The 17,380-nt window shown below is 35.6% G+C and overlaps 3 protein-coding genes and 1 pseudogene across 4 annotated transcripts; all 4 read left to right on the top strand.

The window, feature by feature from the left end:
- LOC121764956 (cationic amino acid transporter 7, chloroplastic-like) lies at window positions 1-2,740 on the top strand. Of its 2 annotated transcripts, XM_042160987.1 has the most exons (5): window positions 1-608; window positions 728-1,076; window positions 1,217-1,451; window positions 1,763-1,844; window positions 1,942-2,470. In XM_042160987.1, the coding sequence occupies exons 1-5, from the start codon at window positions 16-18 to the stop codon at window positions 2,336-2,338; spliced, it is 1,656 nt and encodes a 551-aa protein (XP_042016921.1). In that variant the 5' UTR covers window positions 1-15; the 3' UTR covers window positions 2,339-2,470. The 2 variants fall into 2 exon arrangements, with proteins under 2 accessions (XP_042016921.1, XP_042016920.1); XM_042160986.1 differs by lacking the exon at window positions 1,763-1,844 and having other exon boundaries at window positions 1,942-2,740.
- Window positions 2,741-8,857: 6,117 nt separating this feature from the next.
- On the top strand, window positions 8,858-11,441 carry LOC121764957 (ribonuclease H2 subunit A-like). The gene is made up of 8 exons (XM_042160988.1): window positions 8,858-9,023; window positions 9,114-9,185; window positions 9,914-10,037; window positions 10,120-10,207; window positions 10,493-10,630; window positions 10,723-10,807; window positions 10,898-11,018; window positions 11,106-11,441. The coding sequence occupies exons 1-8, from the start codon at window positions 8,933-8,935 to the stop codon at window positions 11,278-11,280; spliced, it is 894 nt and encodes a 297-aa protein (XP_042016922.1). The 5' UTR covers window positions 8,858-8,932; the 3' UTR covers window positions 11,281-11,441.
- Window positions 11,442-12,698: 1,257 nt separating this feature from the next.
- LOC121764505 (iron-sulfur assembly protein IscA-like 1, mitochondrial) lies at window positions 12,699-15,023 on the top strand. Its single transcript, XM_042160517.1, has 4 exons — window positions 12,699-12,706; window positions 12,788-13,056; window positions 14,323-14,440; window positions 14,672-15,023. Exons 1-4 carry the CDS (start codon window positions 12,699-12,701, stop codon window positions 14,778-14,780), a joined length of 504 nt encoding a protein of 167 aa, XP_042016451.1. The 3' UTR covers window positions 14,781-15,023.
- A 254-nt stretch (window positions 15,024-15,277) lies between these two features.
- On the top strand, window positions 15,278-17,339 carry LOC121765013 (annotated as a pseudogene).
- Window positions 17,340-17,380: the final 41 nt, after the last annotated feature.

Here is a 17,380-nt window from a genome sequence, read left to right on the forward strand (position 1 = left end):
CACACACAAGCAAAAATGGAAAACCCTTCCTCTTTCTCCTCCTTCAAATCCTACCTCCACGCCCTCTCCGACACCCCTCACCGCCTCTCCCGCCGCGCCTGCTCCGCCTCCGCCTCCTCCGAGGAGACCGCCCGGGCCCGCGCCCGGTCCGGCTCCGACCTCCGCCGCAGCCTCCGGTGGCACGACCTCATCGGGTTCGGTCTCGGCGGCATGGTCGGGGCCGGTGTGTTCGTGACCTCCGGCCGCGCCGCCCGCCTCTGCGCCGGCCCCGCCGTGGTCCTCTCCTACGCCCTCGCCGGCCTCTGCGCCCTCCTCTCCGCCTTCTGCTACACCGAGTTCGCCGTCGAGATGCCCGTCGCCGGCGGCGCCTTCAGCTACATCCGCGCCACCTTCGGCGAGTTCCTCGCCTTCGTCACCGGCGCCAACCTCGTCATCGACTACGTCCTCTCCAATGCCGCCGTCGCCCGCGGCTTCACCGCCTACCTCGCCACCGCCCTCGGCCACCCCACCCTCCGCCTCACCCTCCACTCCCTCCCCGAGGGCTACAACGAGATGGACCCCATCGCCGTCGCCATCGTCCTCCTCCTCACCTTCATCATCTGCTACAGGTCTGCTCACGTGAGATTTTATTCAGGGTTGTTTTTTTCATTTAATTAATTGAAAAATTAATTAAATATTTTTTTTTTTATTTTAGATTTGATGAAATATTTCAATTATTTTTTTGTAGCACGAGGGAGAGTTCATGGCTGAACATGGTGTTGACGGTGTTGCACATCTTGTTCATAGTGTTTGTGATAGTGGTGGGGTTTTGGAGGGGGGATATGAGGAATTTTACGGAACCCGGTAACCCGGAGAATGCGGGCGGGTTTTTCCCGTTCGGGGCCTCGGGCGTGTTCAATGGTGCGGCGATGGTGTACCTAAGCTACATAGGATACGACGCGGTCTCAACAATGGCCGAAGAAGTAAAAAATCCGGCGAAAAACATTCCGGTTGGTGTCTCGGGATCCGTGATTCTCGTAACGGTTCTATACTGTTTGATGGCCGCTTCGATGTCCGCACTCTTACCTTATGATAAGGTAACGTACACCTCTCAATGGGCGTGGTACAATCTTACTATGCTATTGGCGCCATATTCATTTCATCAGATGTAGCATCTATCAATGGTTAGTCAATTTGACCGATTGACTAACTTGGTGTAAAAATTTGTTGGTGACAGATTGACCCGGAAGCCCCCTTCTCAGGTGCGTTCGAGGTGGGGGCCGCCGGTTGGCGGTGGGCCGGGAACATGATCGGGGCCGGGGCGAGCATGGGCATCGTGACGTCATTGCTAGTGGCGATGCTTGGGCAGGCGCGGTACATGTGCGTCATCGGGCGGTCGTGCGTGGTCCCCACGTGGTTCGCCCAGGTCCACCCGGCCACGTCGACACCTGTCAACGCCTCGGCCTTTCTCGGTAAGTCGACATCTCATTATTTTTCTTGAACCCCCACCAACCACTTGGCTTTTTTCATTTTTTTTTTCTCTTTAGCCCTTTTGGAGAAATATTGCATATGATGATCATCAATGTACTTTGTAGCCTATATTATTTGGAATTGGATGAGAATAGAATAGACCCCAACGTGTGGTCCTAGGTTTTGAAGTCACATCATTTAGATTCGGATGAATAATAGTGCTTGAGGTGACATGTGTCTTTTTCAATATTTTAGGTTGGATTTAGGCTTAGATTTATATGAATCTAAATGATTATATGTGATTTATGATTAGGACAAATATATAGGGAGGAAGTCCACTTCAATAATCCTTACTACCATCAATTATTCCTTAAAACTCAAAAACTTGGACATAGGTACATTTTGTTCTAAAATTATCTTGTCTAATTGAAATAATTTTTGTTACATCTAACTTCATGATTCTAATTGATTATATTCAATATCAAACCACAGGGATCTTCACTGCAGCAATAGCCCTCTTCACAGACCTAAACATACTCCTAAACCTCGTCTCAATCGGGTCGCTCTTCGTGTTCTACATGGTGGCGAACGCAGTGATCTACAGGCGCTACGCCTCCCATGGCACGAGCAACCCGTGGCCGACTCTCTCCTTCCTCTTCTGCTTCTCCCTCACCTCCCTCATCTTCACTCTCCTCTGGCAATTTGCTCCACCAGGCAAGCCCAAGACCTACATGCTCGGCTCATGCATCGCCCTAGCTTTCGGAGTTGTACTCTTGTTCCATTTGATGGTACCACAGGCCCGAAAGCCCGAGTTTTGGGGAGTCCCCTTCATGCCATGGATCCCCTCCATCTCCATTTTCCTCAACATTTTCTTGCTTGGCTCTCTTGACAAGCCCTCCTATGTTAGGTTCGGGTTTTTCTCGGGCCTCGTTGTGCTTGTTTACGTCCTCTATAGCGTGCACTCGAGCTTTGACGCGGAGAGGGAGGGGATTCTTAGTCGAAAGGCGGTCGAGATGGCGGTCGAAAACGGAGGTGAAGATCAGAAAGTTTGATGTGTTTTTTTCTTTGTTTTGTTATGTTGTAGTAATAAGTTTAGAGAGAAAAGGATGAGAAAAGAAAATGAATAGGGAAGTGTATAGTCTTCTTTTTTTTTCCAAAGTAGGGGCTTTTAGGTTTGATGTCACTTTTTTGCATATGTTTGGCATTTTGATCAAATCAATTCTTGTGCACCTTTAACTGAAAAAGGTTTATAAAGTCAATGAAAATTTATGGGGTCCCACTCTCTCTTTAATTATTCTTTTTTATTAGTTGTAAAAGGTCCAAAAATTTTACATGCAACGCGCCAAATTCATTCAATCAAATATAACAATAATTTTTTATGATTAATAGATATGATCAAATCTATCATGATCTCGTTTCATCAATTTTATGCATTTATCGAATTTATCTCTAATTTTTAATAATATTAATTACATTCCAATTTTTCATGGTACTTCTTCTATCACGATCTTTTCAGCTTATATCAATTTCAACTATTAGATTTTCACTCTAATAGTTTAGTCATAACATGAAGTGTCAAAAACATGACCTGTTATTTTCTTCTAAAAATAAGTGTATATAAAAATATTAATATTTTATTTGTTCTTTTTTACTATTTTAAGCTCGAGATAAAAATTATTAAATAAAAAAACTTAGGATATAATTGATAAAAGTAACTAAATAATAAGAACAAAATTGATAAATTTCAATGTTTCATACTGAATTGGTGAAATCATTAAAGATTAGGATAGATTCGATCATTAATCATTCTTTATACGAGTGTCACTTTGCCACTAAACAATTATAGAAAGATGACTATTTTTGTTATTTCGTCCAAACTCCTCTATCTCTTTCTCTCTTCTTTCTCTCTAGTTTACATTATCTAGTGAGATTAGAGAATTGAAAAAGTGAGATTTCAAGTAGGAATAAATTGCTCTTTTCTTTCGGCTTTGGAGTATTTGTTAAGTCCAAGATTCCAAGTGAGCGTGAAGAATCCGTTGCAAAAGCCGCGATTCTTGGAATTAAAGGAAAGCAAAAATTAATAAGGCTGAAAAGTGAGAAGAAGATGTCACACTAAAATCAATAATTTCACTTTCAATCTGAAAAAACAAATAAGTATTCCATGATCCATCATGTCTGAAAAGTTGTTCTCGATCCATTATCGGTGTAGTTATTGGCTCAATGAATGGAATATACAATGCTAGTCATTGAATGTGTGTCTAAGAAATTGAAACGTGACATAGAATGGTGACATGACTTGCCTATGTTATATTTGGCAATGAACTCTAAAATATGGTATCTATTATCTTTTCGTACACACAAATGTCATTAATAGAATCTTTAGTGTTCGATAAAAGGTTTTTTGTATGCTGTAAGATCGATACCTCTTTGGATATAGTTTGTTAATTTATCTTTATGATTTGTTACCTTTTTTTATATTGGTTTTACTATTATTCGTATTGTCACCACTGGTGAACTCTGCTCGACAACTTCTGATTTTTGGCTTTGAGCATTTTCTCATTCATAAAAAGAAAAGTACTAGAAGATGTTTGGTTTGAAAGAAATTGGTATGGAGTGTTGTGGAGAATTATCTCATGTGTGACAAATAAATAGTAATATTCGAATTCAACTCAAATGGTGTAGTCGAGTGGCATGAGACTCATTGATAATTAATAAATTATTAGAGGTTCGATCCATGCTTCTGTGCATGAAGCAACCTTAAGTCCTATAAATCAACACAAGGAATAGTCACTAAGTCTCTTAATGGATACCCTTGATCTAATTAAAAAAAATCAAATTCAAACTCCTATACAATTAATTCACCTAAACTCTTTTTATTTAATAGGTTAGAATTTCGAATCATCATACTAAACGTAAATGAGAACCGTTATTGATTCTCTTAATAAAAAAGTTATCTTTTGACTACTTTCTTTTAAACTTTAACATATGACTACTTTCTTTTCCCTCGCTCCATATTTTTAGGTATAAATATTTGCAACAATTAATTTGACTCATCTCTATATTAGTAGATATCTTAAATGACTAGGTATTTATACTTGCTATTTATCATAACAAATGAATTGTTTCACGGATTTAATTGGCATGGAATCCACCTAAACACATGACCAAATAAAGGGTAATATTTAGCTTATCTCTAACATAGCATAGGATTCTAGTGATTGATGCTAATAATTCACTTTTAGCTTTTCTAATGTAATCTTCGATCCTTTCCAATGAGTCCATATAATGCCACCCAATAAATATATAGTATAATAAACACCTATTACTTTTCTTCTTCGAACTCTTAGAAATACTCTTGAGTATTCTCGACGCCAAATAACAAAAATGAAATTGTAGTAACACCGTGCAATAATTATATCATGATCGACGTGTTAATTACTTCCACATGTTATTTCAAATTTCATGTAAATTCATCATCACATCATGTGATGATACTCCTTCCGTCTACTATTTAAAGAGTAATTTTGACTCGTTACACTGTTTTACTTTACGGGAAAAAAATGAATAGAATGGCTAGAGAAATTTTAGTCTCTTTTTAGTAGTATTAGTATTTTTTATTGTAATTGGAAAAAAAATAAATGAAGTATGAGGTCCGTATACTGAAAGTGGAAAAAAGTTATTTCAAAATGGCAAAAAATGGATATTTAAATTTGGGGGGGGGGGTGTGTTATTTTTCTTTAATTTACAATAGTTTTTTTAAAAAATGAAAAATAATGCTTCTAGCATTTCGATATTGTACCTAAGTAGAGTAGACATGGTACAAAGTAAATTGAGAAAGTTATTATTTAGGAGCCAAATGTCACGTTTCGATGTCTTTCTTCCCTAAGAATTCGATACTATTCTTTTTATCCATTTTCCACTAAAAAAACAATTGTACTCTTAAGTTTTACAAATCGTACAATTTATTCGAGCAGTCTAATGGTAGAATATTTTTTGTGTGACAAAGGTAATATGTTTGAGTCCTCATAAAGTTTCTATAGATCTGAGTTTGTCACAAATTTTTCGAGTAAGGTTTTATTGGTTAAATAACATTAACATATAAACTTGAGTATAGCCTAATTTATTATAGCATAATTAATTGATAATTATTTGTAATAGTGTATATGCATCAAGTTCATTGTATAAGAGTAGTATGTACTAATATCTAAAAAAATTAATGTATTGCAAAGTGAAAATATATTATAAATTAAAATTAATACCAAAACATTAGCCCAAATTTTTTGAGTCCCACTTTGGATCACCACTTAAATAAAAAAAATATTATATGCAATTAATTATTTTATACCATCCCATGATTCGCGAGAGCTGTGATTACTAGTATTATTTTATTAATTTACAATTATCATTAGCTTGAACCTCTCACGATGATGATGGCTGATTACACTAAATGTCCCACGAGCTAATTAATTTATGCATTTTACTGGTTAATTATTAGTATTAATAATGTTGTAGATATTATGGGCCAATCACTACGGATAAAATTATGATTAACTATCCAATTTAATTGCAGACACATAAAATTGTCGGAAATTGATTAACTCCTTTAAATCAAGACATTTACGTCATACGATTAATAAAATAATTTTTTTGCCTAATTTAATTAAACTCTCAAGTTGCAAATGGAGTTATTGCCAAGAAACAAATTCACTGTCCCCCACTAATATTAACACATGTGGTTAAAATATATGAAATCCCACAATGGATGGTCTTCATTTCTAGTATAGTACTGCCCAATTTGCTGCCATTGCCAATGAATTTGTTGGTGGAAAATTTTAACTTTTTCTTTCTTTCTTTCTTTCTCCCATTTCTTCTCCATTCATGGCAAAATTATTACAAATGGATGGTTTGGGTGTGAAACAATATAATCGAATCGAATTGAATTGGACATATCATTTTCAGAATTATACTAGCTAGCTAGTTCTTTTATGACATTTTTGAATTTGATGGATGTGGGTAAGAGTGAGTCAATATACTACCTCCGTCCCGAATTAACTGTCACATTTGCTTTTCTACACTCGTTTTATAAAAATGATAATAAATAGTAAAGTCGAGAAATAGTAAAATAATAGAGAGAATAAAGTAGAGATATCTTATTTTACTATTTCTCGACTTTAACTATTTATTATCATTTTTATAAAACGAGTGCAGAAAAGCAAATGTGGCAGTTAATTCGGGACGGAGGTAATTAAATTGACTAAGTTGGGTTTATCATTTTCAAAATGAAATGATTTATGAATTTCAGTTCATGTGGGTAGGAAAGCAAGTCAATTTTTATCGAAAGAATACCAATATTAAACTCAAAATAATTACTAGGGGTCGCTTATTCTAAGTATAAAAAAAGTTTGAAATGGACCGAGTTGCATCAAGTGATTTTCTAAATCTCTAACTCTTTATTAATATATGATGTGTACGTTTAAATTTATATTTTGGTAAAATAAATTATGAATTTTTTCGTACTTTAACTATTATATGTATTTATCATTTTGTGTTGTCTACTATGATTGTGACCTATCTTAGTGGCCTGATTACAATTACCATTAATCCAGCCATATAACAAAGTCCACTTTGATATTTTTGTCCACAATCCAAAAGTTGGAAAATCTACTCATTTGTTATCATTTTTATCCATTTGTAGAAAAAGTTGTATCCATAAATGGGAAGAAATATTTGAGGGGTTGAGGTCATAAAAACCATTAATGGGGCCTTTCATGTTTGTTTATTTGTCGTTTCTATCTAATTATCTCCAACTAGTGACATATAAAAATTTAATTAAAATAGTTCAATTGTCCTTTTCTTCTAATTTTGTATATACATTATCACACTCCACTTCTCATAGAATTGATGCAATACAATTAGGTCAAAAATACATTTTCCTCATACACATGCTCTACTTTTTTCCTAATCAAGTAATCATATATGAGATGGATTATTAGATGAAATTCAATGACAATAGATAAGGGTATTTAAAGAATATAACATGTGATCCTCTATTGTTATAGAAATATAAATTGCAATATTTATCATTGGGCAATAAATTATTTATGTATGATAGATTGGGTCTTTTGTTAGCTTATGAATTGCTATCTGTTTTGGTATGATGTACTGAATTTGTGTTATTTAGATTAATGGTAGTCTTAGTGAATTCTCTACTCTCCAAATTCTGGCTTTGAACATTTTAACCATGATTGGAAAAAATGTTAAGTATGTTAAGATTAGATGAAATAGCTAAATTAAGTCATGTACATTTAACATTTAACATTACAAGTTACACAAATAATACAACAATGTGAAAATGTGGATTGCATATGTAGTGTGATTTTTAAAATTCAAGATTCATTATGGATTTTAGTGACAATGAATGGTGGAAATTGAGATAAGTTGTTGGATCATAATGATAACAAATGAATGTGGGGGCTATGCTATGCATATCCACTTGTGTTGATTAAAGCTGCAATTTAGTGTGAGAATCAATCATTAGCCTGTGATTGTGTATATCCTTAAAGCTGCGTTGTTTCTTTATTACATGTATTTATCGAGTTATGTTTGAAAAAATGTAAATATATTTTCTCTTTCGTTAAACACCACTAGTAACATTTCGTTGTTACTAACAAATGATAATTCTGCCCCAAAATATGATTGGATCATTACAAATATGGCCCAAATATATGAATTTAAATAAAGCCCAAAGCTATGGGCCCAATGCATCATTTTATATTTTGCCAATGTAAAGAAAATAATACTAATGTACCCATGGTAATTTTTGAAAATATAAATATTTATCTTATAATATTAATAAGGGATGTATTCATTTCCTTTTTTATCTTTTGTTCTATTGTTCTTTTTAATCTCAGCCCCACAATTTCGTCATCCGACGGTTAGATTGGTGCCACGTGTCATTTAATAATGCAGATTTTAAGTTGAATAATGCACACCGACTAATAATGCACCATTGTAGTGTAATAATGCAGATTTTCATTCTAATAATGTACACCGACCAATAATGCAAATTTTTCATCAGATAATGCAGATTATCACAACCATCCAATTCAAGGATCCAAGGGCTGTGAATCTGATTGAAGCTTGAACTGAAAAACTGCGAAGGACCTTAACACACGCTATATCAATAAACAAAAGTGCATTTATGCTTTAAAAAAAGTAAAATAAAAGAGGGATTCATTCGATTTAGTGAAGATGTGATTTGCCACAGCTTCAGTTCAAAATGAAAGGATTAATTAATTTAAAGTTTTTTATGACTATTACATCTTATAAAGAGCGTTAAAAACTAAATAAAATCATTAATTCATTATTTTTGTATTAAAATTTATCAAATAAACTCTTTAATTGCTGCATTGTATTTTTCAGAACAAGAGCGCCAAAAATCTCTCCGTGGACCGTGGCAAGGAAAAAGGAGGGAAGTAAAGCGATGGGATCGGAGCTGCCGCCGTCACCGCCGGAATGGGTGTCAGAGCCCTGCATAATGGGCATTGATGAAGCCGGGCGTGGCCCTGTGTTAGGTACTCGCAATTTTTCGCTTCGTTCACTGATTTCTCATTTCATTTGTTGATATCCGATTTGAATTGGAAATTCGTTTCTTTGATTTCTAGGTCCAATGGTGTATGGATGCTTGTATTGTGCGCTCTCCTATCAGAAAACCTTATCCACCTTGAGTTTTGCAGGTTTTTTAGCTACCAGTTTTCCCCCAATTTCTAACTTCTTAAGCATTTTTTCTATTTCAATTTTTATGAAATTTCCTTTACTGAACTCGAGATTCTACGTTTCTTTGTTAAATTGCTTGTTAGTAAGGTGCCTTCTCTATAATGATCATCAGTTTTGTGCTGTTAATTTGTGAGTTCACGAGTTAAAGAGGTTGAAAGGTTGCTGCTAATGCTGGTAGTAATTAGATTTCGATTGGTTTAGGGTTTGATTTAGTTTATCTCTATGCCTGTAAATATCAGAACTCTCTGCTGTTGATGTTGAAATCATAGCATTCTGATTAAAGTGTGTTTTTATTTTGTGACTTATTATCCTACCAAGGGAATAAATTAATCGAAACATTAGTTCGCAAGCGCAAGCTTAGTTGGTAAGCCACGCACCTAGTGAGCGTGATATGTATTTTGAAACGATCTTGATTTTACTCTTGAAATTATCATTTCAGCATTTGTTGTAGAAGTAATAGGTTTATGTTAGGCTGTTCTTGTATTACTGATTTGTTTTGGGCCGGCATCTTATATTATCAACAAAAAAGAAGAAATGAAGAAGCCTAGTAGTAGCTTCTCCATGCTTTGTCATTTCTCAAAATTCACAAATATCTAAGGTAGCAAACATTTGGGTGGTTGTTGTGATTTCTTTTCTAAAATTGCGAAATGTTTCTCTCTGTCTGAGTTCTGCGCTCTTCTGTATGCAGACTCAAAAACTTTAAAAGAAGAGAAGAGGGAAGAGTTATTTGAGAGTTTGAAGACTGATGAATCAATTGGATGGGCTGTTGATGTCATAGACCCAAGAGAGTTGTCAGACAAAATGTTACGAAAGTAATTATCAAAACTATGTTATTTTCTCAACAAGTTTTTGTTTGAAAGTCTCTAACATTGTTTTGGATCTAATTCTCTGCAGGAATAAGATAAATCTTAATGAAATTTCACATGAATCTGCAATGGGACTCATCAGGAAGACGTTGAACCTTGGTGTTCTGTTAACTGAGGTACAAGTCTTTTAAAATCACTATTGGTTCAAAACAAGATAAATTTGGTATAGTTTTCTATCAAATCTCTTGAATCTCATCGTTTTCTTAACCGTGTTACACTCTTGGAACTCAGAAGAACGCTTCAAATGCTGCACTATATATCAAATGCATATTAGTAGCATATTATTTCTATCTAAACTAGCTAAAAATGGCTTTGAAATTCTAGACATAACCTGGCCTGAATCGAAACCTAAGCAAGTGTTATGAAGTTAAAACTTATTCACAATATTCTTGCTGATCCAGGTTTATTTGGATACTGTTGGAGATACAGAAAAGTACAGAGTAAAGCTTTCCGAAAGATTTCCCAATATCAAATTTGTGGTTTCTAAGAAAGCTGACAGCCTTTATCCTGTTGTGAGTGGTGCAAGTATTGTTGCAAAGGTAACTTAATTTCCCTTGAAGTCTTCCAGCATGAAGCCGCCCCTCTTTTCGTTGTGGGAACCTTCTAGCTACGCTAATGCTACACCTTTTAGGTGACGAGAGACAGAGCTTTGCGGGACTGGATGCCAGATGAAACTGCAGACCTCAGTAAGAATTTCGGGTCTGGTTACCCTGGAGGTAGGTTTTTATACATATTTTACATACATCGTTGCTTATTAATTCCTTTCACTTCTTTATCTCATGAACATATCATGTATTTTCATATAGACCCACAGACCAAGGCCTGGCTGGAAGATCACAAGCACTCAGTCTTCGGGTTCCCATCATTGGTTCGCTTCAGTTGGGGAACCTGCACGTCATATTCCAAAGATTTTGTCGATGTGCTATGGTTAGTCTATGATACAACTTGGAAACAATTGTCAATGAAAAACCATCTTTTTGATTCAAATTGATTCTGGTGCTGTGGTCATTGTAGGGAGTCTGATGCTGCTGAGGGGGACGAAAGTGGAAAGTCTAGCAAACGGCAGAAGAAACTAACGAGCGTTGGTTTCACAACGGTAAAGAAAAGAAGCGAAGACATTGAATCGAGTGGGAAAGGTCGTTGCAAATTTTTTCAAGCTCGCAAACTCGAGCTACTTAGCCAGTTTTAGAGGTATGTTTGTTATTTTATTTGTGAACATTCACATTGAGATTGAGTAGCAATTACTCTTTTCCAGCAGATGCTGTAACATTTCTTTGTGATATGTTCTCTGTGTTGAAATGAATGATATAGTTTGGTTAATTGTCTAAAATATTGTTATCTTTGACTCAAGTTTGGTTCTTATGTGAATGTGAGTACAACAGTATTTAAATTGTTATGACATAATTAAATTATAAATGAACTAAAATTAAATTCAGATTTGAATTTTTTTATTTGAAGTGGTAGAAAAGATGAATAAGTCGAGCATTGATCTTTAAGTAGCTAGTAGAGTAAATGATGTTAATAGTAATAATTTTGAGATATTAGAATCAAAGTAAATATATATAAAAAAATGCTAATCTATAGCTATCATCATTATATAAAATAATTTATGTATTTAAAAAAAAAACTTTGGATTAATGTGGTAAATCTTTTGTGTTATCAAATATGACAAAACTTTGCGGTTACGTTGCCTTCAAGTGTGGGATATATAATTAATATGATAGTTATATTATACTCCCTCCGTCCCATAAAAATATGGGCAATGAGTATGACACGTGAATTAAGACAAAAATGGTAAAGTAAGATAGATGGAGAGAATGATATGGTAAAGTAAGAGAGAGGAGGAGAATTGTAGTTAAAGTAGAGTTAGTGGATAATATGACATATATTATTTAATTGATATAACTTTTTCAAAAATGGAATGCATATATTTTTGTGGGACGGACAAAAATGGAAAGTGCACATATTGTTATGGGACGGAGGAAGTATAATTTTATCATTTTATATAATACTCCTATATAATAGATGATAATTGTGGAAGCTTTCCTTATAAAAGTTTATAAATTTGAATTAATGTGGCATAACAATATTATAAAATTCAATATCTTTGATGGTCACTATTTGAACAAATTCAAAATCCATATAATATTACTAGGAATCCAAATTTAAAGCACCTAACCTAACTCATTTCAACCTCCCACGGCCACCTCTACATATTGCCGGAGCAGCCACCGGAGCCGGCCGTCGCTGCCAGTTAGAATCTTGTTATTTACTCAACTGGAGCTAGTAATTGTGAAGAACTAATAAGAATTTATTCTAGGTTGTTGATGTAGTGTGATAATTGAACCACATCTTTATACCTTTGGCGGCATAAAATCTGAATTTTCTTTTAAGAATTGGTGATGTAGTTCCAGCCGTAGACGTCAACAACGTCTAAAATGCACCAAAAACATTATGTGTCGGAATGACTTGAAATTTGTATGGTGACTTGAAATTCGCAGGATGCTTAATCATAGATTAAACGCTAAATGTAATAAATAATATTTTCACATGACTTTTACGTTGCATAAAATATAAAAAATTTAGTACTATAATATTACACTTTTAATGTATAGGTAACAAAACTACATAGTAGTAGTTTGGACCATTCAAATTAGATCCATGACCCACCTGCCCCATTTTTGAATCCGGGTCAGTCAGTACCCACGACCCAATTTCTGCCCCGAATTCGAACCCGGATCAAACATTTCAAGGGTCTGTTTGGCTGTAAAATTTGGGATTGTCAATTTTTTTCACTCTGAAAAACGAAGGATCGGAGCTATGGTGCGAAAGCAAGTCCTCTCCTTAACGGAAGCGGCGGCTTCTAGAATTCGCCACCTCTTAGACCAGCGTCAGCGCTCTTTCCTCAAGCTCGGCGTCAAGGCTCGCGGCTGCAATGGCTTATCCTACACCCTTAATTACGCCGGTGAATTTCCCCCCTTTTCGTGGTTATCAATTTTCAATTTTTTGGTTTTTGTTTACTGTATCTTAGGGTTTATGATTTCACGCCTTTTCTGGACAATTAAGAATGAATTTGGCGTTACAATCGAGTTAATTTAATATCATATGATGCAGTTTGTAATTATATTGATGAATCTGTGTTGTTTAGATGGATTATATCCGAATGAACCTGGTTGTCATAGCTGCTGTTGCAGCTTGAAATGAATAACTATGTTCTTTTCTAATAGATATGACTTTGATTGCCATCTAACATTGGACAAGGGGGAAAAGAGTCACATTTATTGGTTAAATTCCTCTAATGGATTATACTGCTACGTTGAATCAACACATACTCGAGCAGCTTATTCGACAATTGTTGCCTTCTTCTCTTCTATCACTGATTGTGTATGTTCTTCAAGTGATGATGGAGTTTGATATGTTTGAGTTTTGCATGATTCCGAATGTGTGATCTTCACTTTATAGATTCGACGGTAGAAGGTCGGGAATGAACTTCTGATTTGCATGGATAGAGTTTGGCATAGATCAACGGTCATAAGATTGGACATGCTCGCATTATAAGTTTTTCCACGCCTGTTCTATCATTTTATACGTGCAAGTTTCAAGAAGCTCAAAAAGTTCAGGGATAGATTTAAGTGTTCTTATCACCCTGTGTGCAATCCTAGAAGTAGGAATTCTTATAATTGGCACAATTGCGGCTTGTGTCAGACTGTCATCAAGATATTTTAGTTTTTCCTGTTTGTATGTTGATTGTTCAACATTAATCACTCTAAATCATCCGAGTCGTCTAGTAGCTCATTTATCTTTAGAATCTTTATCACGCACATGAGGAAAAGGTAGGGCACGAACTACATACAGGAAAGATCAATCCACTTCTTCAATGTCTATTGCGTTGTTATCTCCTGTGTTTCTGTTCACTTCATACTGTTCAATAATTTGAAATTTTCTTGTTTTTCTGGCTTAAGAATTAAGTCGTTTTGGTTCAGCGATATTTTTTCACTACGTATAACTGTGCAAGTAAAAGGAATTTCATATCACTTGACGGACTGAAAATGGGTGTATATTTACTTAATCGGTTCATGTCTTACCTGAAAGCTAAAAGTTTGAAGTTTGTTTTCAAGGAAAAAAAGTATCTTTTGACCCGAAGATCTCAATTATGCTTGTTTCAAATTCACCTAAATTTTTGTTTCTTATGCTCAAAATATATGGAATCATTAACTCTTATTCATCACAGATGAAAAAGGGAAGTTTGATGAGTTGGTTGAGGACAAAGGTGTAAAGATATTGATCGACCCAAAAGCCCTGATGCACGTGATAGGAACTAAGATGGACTTTGTTGACGACAAACTGAGGTACTACAAGATATTTTCCACTTCTCGTTACAGATGAAATCCAATTCCAAAGCTTGTGTTTCCATTGAAGCTTGCCTTGGAAGGGTCTTTCTTTCTTTCTTTCTTCCTCCTGCGCAAGGCCACACTCATAACTTTTAGTCGCAGGCCATGATAATGTTTGAATATTTTCGACTTGTAACTTTAGGGTTATTTTCAACAATCATGTTTTCATGGCTGTTTACTTCTGCACAGATCTGAGTTTCTTTTCATAAACCCCAACTCGAAAGGGCAGTGCGGCTGTGGAGAATCCTTTTTGACTGCAAGCAAATCAGACGCAGCGAAGAGCAGTGGTAGCTCATGAATTGCCAGTCTTGTGACACTGTCATACTTGTTTTGGATCTGCAATTCTATTACAGATGCATATATTAGAGGATGAATTACCTACGACGAGGCTGATAAATTCTTGTGAATCACAATTTTATCTTAGAATTATAGCGATAATGATTGTATCCTTTGTGGGTTAATGACTTACTAATGTATATTACTCAATATGAATAAGCTGTATCAAGATATTCACATGGAGAATAAATAAATCAATTTTGCAGATCTTATGTTAATAAGAATTTCTTTATTACTATTTTGGACCTTGATGTGTTTCATAATAATGTGCCTGAATTTTGTTGGCCAATAACTCAATTCTTTGGAGGCAGATCAAGAATTAGAGGTGGGAAAATTCTCAATGATTATCTTTTTAATGATACAAGAACAAAAATTTGGTAGAAAAAGAAAGAACAAGAGTTTCATATGACTCCAAAAAACTAGAATTATTAGCCTCAATCAATCATAGATTCCATTTGGATATGTCAACTCACACACACTTCTATATACCAAGACTCAAGAGAGTTCCGACAAAAGAAAATGGAACTTGAAAAAGGGGTGCAGAGATGGATTGTTGACATATCTATTTGGAATCCTTCGCCCCATCATTTCAATCTTGTCATATCTCTCCTTCCCCACCACGAACACACCTCCATCACCAGGTTCTTCATTTCTTTCTGCATTCATTTCATATTTGATAGTGTTTTTAGATGCTATAATCTTGTGTTATAGTGAATTTGAGTGAGACTGAATTGGTTAGTGCTTATAATTTAGAGTATCAAAGTGGGTTCTTGATTGAACATAAAGTCTCCTTTTTTAGGTTTGAATATTGTTGTTAGATTCTTTGGTCTTATAGTAGTGAATTTTGAGTGAGATTGAATTGATTAAGCATAAAAAAGTCCCTTTTTTGGGTTTTGGAAATGGTTTCAGATTCTATGATCTTGTATCAGAGTGATTTTGAGTTGAGATTGAATTGATTAAGTACAAAAAAGTCCCCTTTTTTAGTTTTTGGAAAAGTTTTCAGATTCTATGACCTTGTATTAGAGTGATTTTGAGCTGACTGAATTCATTAGGTTTGTGAAATTTGAGGATCGAAAAAGGGCTCTCGTAAGCCGGCTGCTGCAGTATGCTCTGGTGCATCAAGTTTTGGGAATTCCATTTGACGACATCACTATCAAGCGAACTCCCGAGGGGAAGCCCTTTTTGGTACATACTTACATCTTGAATTTAGTACCTTTTCTCCATTGCATTTATGCTTCGAGCTTCGTTGAATTTGGAACGTTGGCCTCTACGCTGATGACATCCTACTTAAACGAGGTTGAGCTAGAATTTGTGTAATTGTTTCGCGAATAGATGAACTAACAGTCGTTGTTTTGTCCTGTGATGCGACTAGGTGTGTCACAACAACGAGTCGGGGTTTCCAAACTTCAACTTTAATGTATCCCATCATGGTGACTACGTCGCGATAGCATCTGAGCCTGTGTGCCTCGTGGGAGTGGATATCGTCACTCATTCCGTTCCTGTGAACGAACCAGCTGACGAATTTGTACATAGTTTCTCATCGTACTTCTCGGATCTGGAATGGCGTAGTATCTACAGACTACAATGCCAGCTCTTCCGATGAGATGCTGAGAGTTTTTTATAGGTACGTCACTCAGCCTTGTTATCCTTTTATCAGCATGATGAAAATTACGTGAGGAAAATTTGTCGTTTGAATCATAACTTTTGATTGACATCTATTCAACCTCAGCCATGAATTGGAGTTGCAGAATCTAACTAAAGCCTTAAAATTCAGGTGTCAATTATGCAAAGTAAAAAAAAAGTGCCATCAAATTGATTAAATGATGAAAACAACGCCATTTTGAGTCTTACTAAAGCCCTAAAATTTAGACGTCAATGATGCGTACGGCTTTCTTTTGAGGTGTCGTCGTGCCTATCGTGTCTGTGCAGATATTGGTGCTTGAAGGAAGCTTTCGTGAAGGCAATCGGTAGTGGCGTCGGCCACAAATTGGATGATGTGGAGTTTCATCACACAAGTTGGGAGAATATATCTGTCAAAGTTTGTGGGAAAGAATTGAAAGACTGGAGATTTTGGCTTCTTAATCTCAGCAACAACCATTCAGTAAGTCTTCATCTACTGTCAATTCCTCTGTTGACATAAGTGTAGGTTGAAAATATGTTAAAAATTATGCAATTTTGTGGATAATTTACTTTTGCAGTGTATAGTTTACTAAAAGAAGATAAATTGATTTATTCTTAGGTAGCCATTGCAAGGGGTCATCCAAGAAGTGCCATCTCTAGTTACATGATAACTCTAAACCAGATTGATTTCAAAGAGGAGTATAAAACATGCCTCAATCTTCCAAATCCAAGTTTTTCTTTTCTAACAGTAGACGATCTCGTCCGTTCATGGGGCGATGACGTGTCGGAGAAAACTTGATGTCTTATGACAAGAAAGAAATAGATCTAAGTCAGTCAATGACGGATTCAAGATTTTCGGTTTGAGGTGCGACAAATGATTACATGCATTTGGAGACTTAAATCTGAGCTTTTTTAATGTTGGTGGTACATAGTTGGATATAA

This window comes from Salvia splendens, chromosome 14 (genome assembly GCF_004379255.2).
Source record: "Salvia splendens isolate huo1 chromosome 14, SspV2, whole genome shotgun sequence".
In the NCBI taxonomy this organism is placed as follows: Eukaryota; Viridiplantae; Streptophyta; class Magnoliopsida; order Lamiales; family Lamiaceae; genus Salvia; species Salvia splendens.

Excerpts from the sequence above, each read along its gene's own strand:
- LOC121764956 (XM_042160986.1), top strand. The coding sequence starts at position 16 with ATGGAAAACCCTTCCTCTTTCTCCTCCTTCAAATCCTACCTCCACGCC. Across the intron at positions 1,077-1,216 it reads CACTCTTACCTTATGATAAG|ATTGACCCGGAAGCCCCCTT; the intron begins GTAACGTACACC and ends TGTTGGTGACAG. Across the intron at positions 1,452-1,941 it reads CAACGCCTCGGCCTTTCTCG|GGATCTTCACTGCAGCAATA; the intron begins GTAAGTCGACAT and ends ATCAAACCACAG.
- LOC121764957 (XM_042160988.1), top strand. The coding sequence starts at position 8,933 with ATGGGATCGGAGCTGCCGCCGTCACCGCCGGAATGGGTGTCAGAGCCC. Across the intron at positions 9,186-9,913 it reads ATCCACCTTGAGTTTTGCAG|ACTCAAAAACTTTAAAAGAA; the intron begins GTTTTTTAGCTA and ends TTCTGTATGCAG. Across the intron at positions 10,208-10,492 it reads TTGGTGTTCTGTTAACTGAG|GTTTATTTGGATACTGTTGG; the intron begins GTACAAGTCTTT and ends TTGCTGATCCAG.
- LOC121764505 (XM_042160517.1), top strand. Across the intron at positions 13,057-14,322 it reads CTACACCCTTAATTACGCCG|ATGAAAAAGGGAAGTTTGAT; the intron begins GTGAATTTCCCC and ends TATTCATCACAG. Across the intron at positions 14,441-14,671 it reads TTTGTTGACGACAAACTGAG|ATCTGAGTTTCTTTTCATAA; the intron begins GTACTACAAGAT and ends ACTTCTGCACAG.